The 8,680-nt window shown below is 38.2% G+C and overlaps 1 protein-coding gene across 1 annotated transcript; it reads left to right on the top strand.

Moving 5' to 3' along the window:
* The first annotated feature begins 949 nt into the window (after positions 1-949).
* il20ra (interleukin 20 receptor, alpha) lies at positions 950-4,695 on the top strand. Its single transcript, XM_063495951.1, has 7 exons — positions 950-998; positions 1,620-1,746; positions 2,019-2,227; positions 2,308-2,483; positions 2,847-2,991; positions 3,280-3,416; positions 3,721-4,695. Exons 1-7 carry the CDS (start codon positions 950-952, stop codon positions 4,555-4,557), a joined length of 1,680 nt encoding a protein of 559 aa, XP_063352021.1. The 3' UTR covers positions 4,558-4,695.
* Positions 4,696-8,680: the final 3,985 nt, after the last annotated feature.

The raw sequence follows: 8,680 nt of genomic DNA, 5'->3' as shown, positions 1-8,680 counted from the left end.
AACGCTTGCATTTTTGAGTGTTTAAAATCTGTATTCAAAAGTCTGTCCCCAAGACAGGTCTGTGGCCACGAGATGTCACAATGGACGATGTTTGAGCACCTGCTGTTCTTCTCGATATTTGCTAATTGATTTTTTCCATGTTTTGTTTATAGCTTTCGTGAGGTTCGTGGTGGAATAATTGTGGTGTGATGAAGAAGAGTAAGAGTAAATGTTTACACTTTAAACAAAACAGCTTTCTCTTTGCAAATGGGTTACCCAGGTTTAGCTCAGTAGGGTCAATATTAATTTTTAATATCTAATCTCATTTGACAGTGTATTTAGAGAGAGGGAGGATATTAGCTGGGGGGAAACGGACTAAGGAAATAACATGGAGCACCTTATTACCCAGGCTGCTATCCGGATAAACACCACAGGAACATCTTAAGGAAACTGTAATTCCCACATAACAGCCTCCACACGCCACACCACCGCAAAACTAAACACAGTTCACGGATTTATTTGGAAATGGGTCACGTATAATGTATTTTTTCTTTCCACATATTGGAGTGGATCTAATTGTTTACTAAGTACTTGTACTTAAGCTTAGATTTTTGTAGCCTATTATCTCAATAGACGTCGACACGCCCACGCCCGCGCGCGGCTCACAGGTGAACTGTTCACAAACGAGTAAGGTCACATTCCTTCCCCCATAAGGAACAAGGAAACCTGTCAGGTCGCAGGGATTCCTTTAACTGAATCCACGGGGTTTCATTGGTTGGCAGTTTCATGTAACCCTTCCGACTTCAGCTACATTCTTTCACTTTAAACCTTGAGTGCGTGGTTTTAATTTCGTTTAATCGAGAGAACTGCGGGCAGGTGTACTATGAGGAGGAACTGGGGGGAACCTGCCGAGGGGATTGGAAGTATTTGCTTTCTTGTTTTTGTGAAAACATGACGACTCCGTACAAAGATGTTGGCTATATTCACATTATTCATTTTTTATATCCTGCACTCCACAGGTAGGTCTGCATTTAAATGCTAATATCTATTTTCTTTGTTGTTACTTTGTGGCTGCTGGGTTTCTTTGTTTCCATTTTGTCCAGTTAGTTTTATGGCGTTTATTCAGTTTAAGCGGACTGACTTTTAAACTACAACAATGCAGCCAACGATGAGATCATTAAAGAAATTAACACATTGTAATTTAGTTCTTCCACATTAAGTACAGAAAGCGGCTGTTAGAGCTACAAACACGTGTGGTTTTGTTAACACAAAAAGTGTAAACTCACTTTACAGACTCAGGTTTTTCATCCTGAGATCAAAGCATAAAACACATTATTTGATCTGTGTGCAAACAAAAAATGTACTCTGGATAATCTTCCCATAGAGAATCTTTAATCAAACACTTTTATTGTGTTTGCATACTTGAAATGATTTATAAGGAGCTAAGTGTACTGTGTGAGGTGGAACAAAGTCTGAAAGGCAGTGAATCATAGTGACAGCTCACACCTTACGGTCATATGTGGACAACTAGTTTAATAGTACCATTAAACACAGGGGAAGTTTAAAGGTCAGTCAGGACAACTAGAAGCTAGTATATATTCTGATGACAGGCACCTCACCTCTTGTCTCGTTCCCCTCAGTCTCCCAGTCTGTTCCCAGCCCCATCAATGTCACCTTCTCTTCTGTAAATCTGAGGAACGTGCTGCAGTGGTTTCCAGGAGAAGGCAATTACACAGATGAAACGCTCTACACAGTGCAATATGCCATGTGAGTAAATGTTTTAGAGTTTACATAAAAATTCATAGTTACTAAATAGTTCCCAAGACCTAGCCTGGATGCACTCCCAAAGGGATTTATTGGCAAAAAAAAAAAAGTTCCAGCAAAGCTAAAAGAAAGAAAATGCAACAAGATCTCAAAATTAGTCTGCTTTGTTTAAGTTAATTTTCTTTATTGACTGTGACTTCAAGCAAACTCTGCTCTTAGTGTCCCAACCTGTGCAAAAGTTCACCTCTGAGTGTGTGGGTCTTTGTCTTTGCCAGCTATGGAGACAGAATTCAAGGTAAGAAGGGGAAACGGGTGAACTGGAAGGCAGTGCAGCACTGTACAGAAATAGTCCGGACGTGGTGTGATCTGACCAGTGAGATGTGGGAGGAGAAACAGGGTTACTATGCCAAAGTTCGTGCTGTGGAGAGGGGAGCGTCTTCCAAATGGGCTTTCACACCCAGGAGATTCGAACCAAAGATAGACAGTAAGTTCAAGAAACAAAAGCATTACATCATATTTGACATGTTTACACTTTAAACAATAAAAGTTTGTCCAACTTTGTAGCTACTTTGGGGCCCCCACTGCTTTCTGTGGAAATTGAAAACAACAGTGCCATCATCACTATGAAGGGACCGATGAGGTATCCATCAAACAACCACACCCCAGCGCTTTCCATGGTGACACTCTACCCCGAGATGACTTACAACCTCTCTGTTCGCAACACCCGTCAGAACCACACGGTAGGTATAAATCAAGTAGAAATATATCAGACTACTATAGATTGACTCCCCATACTAAGAAAAGTTTTAGAATTCTAGGAAGAGGTGATACAATCTCTATCTGGTGTTGCCTCCCTGGGCTGCCCTGAATTGCTTTCATTTAAAAACGAGGATTGTTGGGCACAAATAAAAAGATTCATGCTAGACATTACATTGAAAACTTCCTTGTAGAGCACTGAGTCACCTACTACACCTTCATTTTTTTGTAGTTTTTCTAACTGCTTAGCTATGACGACAGACTAACCTACACCCACAAAGCAATTCTTTACAAAATTCTTTCCCACTCTCTAGCACTGCCTAATCTGTGCACTTGTTGGTTTTTAGCACCATTTCCCAGTTGTTGGCAGCGTGTACAAATACCGCCTGATGAAGTACAACATGGAATACTGCTTTTCTGCACAGTCGAAATTCCACTCGATGGTAATGCACTGCCAGTCCTCTGCATGGCTCTGCATAACCACACCTCAAGGTACAACTCCATTGCGTGACCATGTCTGTAAATGAGAATATTCGGCTCCCTGTTTAAAATGTAGAAAGAAATGTCAATAAACATGATATCAAAGCTGGAGAGCGATTAGTGTTTGTGCGGCAGGCGTATTGTACTTCCTTGTGTGAGCCAAATATGTCGGTCAAGGAAATGGTTCAGATTTTAGATTATTTTCTTTTCACATCACAAGCCCTGGATGAATAAATATTTTCACTGACTTCACCCTCTTTTTTTTTTTTTTTTTCTTTTTTTTTTTTTTTTCTTCTGTAGACCCCGTGATTGAGCAGCTGCAAAGTGTGATTGTGGGTATTGTTGTTCCAGCTTTGTGTATTGGTATGATCATTGCAGCTGGCTACCTTTTCCATCGCTACCTGTCTGGGAAAGACCAACACAGTCCAAATATACTGGTAATAGAAATGAATATAAACATACTGGCAATTCAATACCTAACCAGCACTTAACTTTAATTAATGTAGGTTCACTAGACTGGGCAATGCATGTTTTTTTTTTGTTGTTGTTTGTTTTGTTTTGTTTTGTTTGCTTTTTTTTAATACGAATTTAACAATTCACCTTAGGGAACCACTGACATAATTGCACTTGCAAACTGAAACTACTGCTTTGCATTTCACCTAAATGATATATCTTTGAGTAGTGTTTCAAAGGTAAATTATCAAACATTTCATACCTTTTTCCTTCCCCTCCAATTTCCAGAACCCACCTTCTTTTCACAAGTCTCCTATTGTGTTCCCTCCTGAGAGTTCCAACCCTATCCAAATCAGCCTCATCAGCCCTGAGCCACCAGGAAACTTATTCACAATGTCAGGCCTTGAACACCCCATCTACTCTCTACAAGTTGTGGATCCCCCACCCAGCTACTCGCCCCAGAGGCATGAGGCTCCCTTGGATGATTTGTCCGTTGACTACGGGGGTATCAGCATGGCTCCTCAAATCACTGTTGAAGGAGAGGAGGAAACAAGAGGAGGGAATCAAGATGATGGAGACCGGAGAGTTGAGAGCGTTAACTCTGGTGGAGCTTACGCTCCTCAGGCTAACACTTCTTGGACATGCAAACAAACCCCCATGCAGACACATGGCCAGTCATCTGCAGGTTTACAGTCTTTTCCAAGATCAGCTACATGTGGGCTCAATAAAAAGAAGGATGGACAGATTGGAAGTTTCCAAGTAAGCATTCGGTTAAATCTGCAAACAATGGAGGAAGTAAAAAGGGGAGAAGAGCTGCGTGGAGAGGTGATCTGGAGCACAGATAGGGAGGGAGTGGCAAACAGAGGTGTGGAGGAAGGAAACAACTGTGAAAATGTGCCTTTAATCTCTGCTTATGCCCCACAGAACATTCCAAACATGTCTGCCTCCCACTCCAACCAATCTGACATCACGCTAGATGACTTTAGTGTCAATCATGAAAGAGGACTGCATGTACCTCTACTTTCAGAGAGAGGTAGAAGACGGAGTGAAGAGGAGTATGTGACGAGAGCTAGGTTGAGGCTAGATAATGTTTCTGTCAGCCAAGCAAGTGATGAAGAGAAATAGAAAGAGTTAGAAAACGACAGGTAGAAACAGGGAGTGAGGTGGAGAAGGTTTTCATCAAATGGGACTTTGTTGGGATCCCCATGGATCAGTAGATGATATTCATCAGTAAAAAGCACTAACCCTGTTGTTGAAAGATAATCCAGGAAACATGGCCAGTATGCAGTTTCTCAGCTCTATTCAAATGCATACAGTGTGTGATAAAAGCAGAGTTTTGGGAGCACTTAGTACTCACTTAATAATGTTACCTTTATAGCTGAAAATCTACTGATATACACATGAAGAAATCATACTATGGTGAACTTTGAAGGAAATATGTATTTATCTTAATTACAAGATACACTGTATATTTTTAATGTAATTTCTTTTGTTTTTAATCTGTGTTTATCCTAATGTAGCTGTCTGATAGTGACAGAGGATAATACAACATATGATCATAACCTAACATAACGAAGAAACTACACTTCATTCTGGACTGGTGTCTGACATATCTCTCTAAGATAATCAGATGTATTGTTTGTTTGGTTTTTTGTTTGTTTTTTTTAATAGAAAGTACAGCAAAATCCTATATAGGAAACTCTACCCGTGTGTTTTCTTTCAAGGGTGTGATCGCAGTAGATGTTGCATGACCGTACGTGTCCGTGTTTACTTACAAAGGTTGAATTACAGTGGGTAGTTGTTTTTTTTTTTTTTTTGTTTTTTTTTTATCAGCTTGTCCATCATGAAGTTCCGGGTAAAGCATTCAACCTGCTTTTATTTAAATACTGTGGACTATACACCTTTTGCTGTTGTGTTTGTGAAACGAATCCCTCGTTTTCACTGCCAGTAACAGCAGTATCTGTTCTGTAACTGGAAATGATGATGTTAGGTGGAATGAGAAGTGTAACTGTACATGATCATGACAAGAGTATGGCACTTTACTCTTTATTGCTTTATTTAATGTACAGCATCTTTGATTAATAATGAGTTGTATGATCTGCAGTATGTGCCCACTTACTTTGTGCCTTTGTACTAAAAAACTGGTTCAATCTGTTAAATCTGATTATGCCATCATATCATCTTTTGTCGCTTCTCTGAACCTTGCAAATGTATTCCCATCTGCAGTATTAACAACATTATGGTTTTACCTTGTTCTTCTCCATTTCTGCTGTTTCTGTTCTGAGCTGAGTTGAGACGTCCATAAACATATTTTACACTTTGTCATTTAGAACTTGTCAGACTTGTTTGCTACAGTGAGTCCTGCATTCCAACACCAACGACACGCTTAAAATAGCAGTTAAAATATGTGATCATTACAAAGTACACAAAAGGCTTTCACTGGCACTTCTGAACATTTGTGCATAAATTATACTTTGTTTTGACTTTTTTGAAGGAAATCAGTGAAGGTCTGTGTTAACGCCGTTCCTCTTTCTGTGCCCGTGCTGTTCCTGCATGAAGTTGTAACTGCCCAAAATATGTTAATTTGTAACGTCTGACTCATACCATCTCTTTGTATCTCGATGGGACTTTCTGAGAATAAATTATTTCTTCCTGTAGAAACGTAACCTTTGTCTTACTAAAACAACACAGAGGGGAAACGGGTACATTTAGTTTCTGACACCCACTTCTGACGTCCATTCAGCGGCCTGATAACATCTAAAACAGGTTGTTTCAGGTTAATGCAGTTACAGAACTCAGGTTGGTGCAACCGTTTATTTAAAATCATGATATCCATGTTGTTTTATAGCTTTATACAGTTTGTTGTCCAGTTAAACTCTTGAATATTAAGAAGGCATTAGGACACTGTGTACAATGCAAATGTCATAAACCCATATTTTACTCACAATCGAACACAGCGACCATATCAAATATTTAAACTGAGGCATTTTACTGTTTCATGAAATCAATTAGCTTGTTTTAAATTAGATAGCAGCAACACATCACAACGTTTGGATGGGGGTATGAGGGGCAGCAAAAAGCTAGAAAGGTGAGTGGTACTAAAAAGAAATATTTGGAAGAGCATTTCGTAACTAATTATGTTAATTGACAACAAGTCAGTAACATGATAAAGCGTGAAAAGAGCATCTTACAGAGGCTGAGATTCTCAAAAGGTGAGCATGGGTTCGCCCAAAAAACTACATCTAGAAACAGTGGAATACTTTTAGGATGATGTTTCTCAGTGTGCAATTATGAAGACTTTATCTATAGTCCATAATACAGTACAATATTATCAAAAATTTTCTGAGAATCTGGAGAAGTCTCTGTGCACAAGGGAGAAGAACAAAAATCAATATTGGATGACTCTGATCTCTGGGCCCTGTTGTAGCACCACGTTTTTAAAAAAAAGGCATGATACTGTCAAAGACTCAGGAACACTTCCAGAAATCAAAGGATGCTGAGATCAGGCACGCTGTTCTTCTGTTCTAAGCTGTTGTTCTTAGCTTGTAATCCTCCTGTTAACAGTTTGTTTATACGCAGGAAACAGGTTTGTGCGAGCTTTTATTTCAGCCTGCATCTATGCAAATAGACAGAATTGGCACCAAAGTATCTGTTCTTAAATGCACATAATATAACACAATTTTAATGTATGGTTAGACAAATGTTTCTATCTGGCCCACTCAAAGTTTGTGTACGTATGGATGTCTGTTCCCTAAATCCTCCTTGATACGTTAAACAGTCTGCAAGAAACTTATTAAATGTCTATAGAGTGTTTGGGAACTATTTTTAAACACTCATATTCTTACAGATTATATTCATTATGTAGTAGCTGTTCTCAGAATAAACTGCCATTTACGTGTAACTTATATGTACATTGTTGTCAGTAAATTTTGCAAAAACAGTTTTCAGTGCAGTGGCACTTTGGGGTCACGGGAATATGTGAAGAACTGTTCCCCAAAAAGTAATGCTAATAGTAGCTGTAATTCATTACTTTGTCCTATGCAATGAATATGTAGCTTGCAAAGAAGGAGACATGTATGGATTTATTGTTCATTACTTATTATTCTTGGTGTTTATGAAAGCCATTTTTGCCATCTGATTATATATAATTATTATATCATATAAAATGTAGATAAAAAGATTGATTTCATAAATTAACATAGATGTCTCTGTTTTAATACATGAGCCAAGCGAACAAGCACTGCAGGCCTTGCAAAAACAGCCTGGGATAAGTTTTAGTGTCATTAAAGCGCTTTTGCAAAATTATATTTATAAAGTTTGAATAAAGTACAGCAATTAGTTTTTTTTTTATTTAGCACTGCCATTGTGCTATTACACAGCATGACTTTCATTGTTTTTAGGAATAAAATAAAATAGAAATAAAAACACAAAATCCGATATGTAATGTATTATTTTGATGTATAGTGTCATTATATAATTGTTTATTCAGTCACTCTGATTACCCAGGTATAATTTCATGACAGTATGCTTTTCTTTAGATCTTTGAATATCTGTTTACCTTCCCTTGTGTGTTCTGTCACTGGATACTTGCTTTGTTCAACAGACGTTGGCACCCAGCCTAAATTAAAGGGTAGTCATTTGATTACTAAGTTTGTTTGTTAAGTTCTTTGGAGTCCTCGTATTCAAGTCATCTTCCTCCACCCACTGTGACAGTTTTTACATGGTTTTAATTTTTGTTTTGTTTTTTACAATTCATTTTATCTTTTTGAGATTGCAGAGGTTTTAAGCTCTGTATACTTCACAAAAGACATAAATACAACCTGGCTTATTGTGTATCTCAGTGTTTAGGTTTTGCTGACACCTGTGTGTGCTTTATTTGCAGAAAGAAAAGAAATATTCGATTGATGGAAAATGACAAGAATACTGAGGAACAATAACTCAGCAATTTGGACCATTACCATTGACAAAGTAAGACTGAACTTATGCAATTACAAGTTTACCCTGAAGTCACATTTTTTTTTTATTTATGGTAATGTGGTTTAGATTTAGGATGCTTATAACTTTGAATTTTGTTCCAGGTGTCACAATATGTGATGAATGTTCAAAATATTTAGCATTGAAGAAGATCGAAGGATAATTGTTAAAAGAGTAAAGGATAAAGGAAGCAAGTGGCGATTGTACCTAGTGCCTTGTCTTTACACTTACCGCCCCTGATCATTCAAAACATTTATCACTCTTTGGACCGTTT

The sequence above is a fragment of the Pelmatolapia mariae genome, linkage group LG15 (genome assembly GCF_036321145.2).
Source record: "Pelmatolapia mariae isolate MD_Pm_ZW linkage group LG15, Pm_UMD_F_2, whole genome shotgun sequence".
NCBI classification, from domain to species: Eukaryota; Metazoa; Chordata; class Actinopteri; order Cichliformes; family Cichlidae; genus Pelmatolapia; species Pelmatolapia mariae.
This window is presented reverse-complemented; position numbering and strand designations above follow the sequence as displayed.

Coding starts and splice junctions, on each gene's coding strand:
- il20ra (XM_063495951.1), top strand. CDS start 950: ATGTTGGCTATATTCACATTATTCATTTTTTATATCCTGCACTCCACA. Junction 999..1,619: donor TTATATCCTGCACTCCACAG/GTAGGTCTGCAT, acceptor CGTTCCCCTCAG/TCTCCCAGTCTGTTCCCAGC. Junction 2,484..2,846: donor ACACCCGTCAGAACCACACG/GTAGGTATAAAT, acceptor GTTGGTTTTTAG/CACCATTTCCCAGTTGTTGG.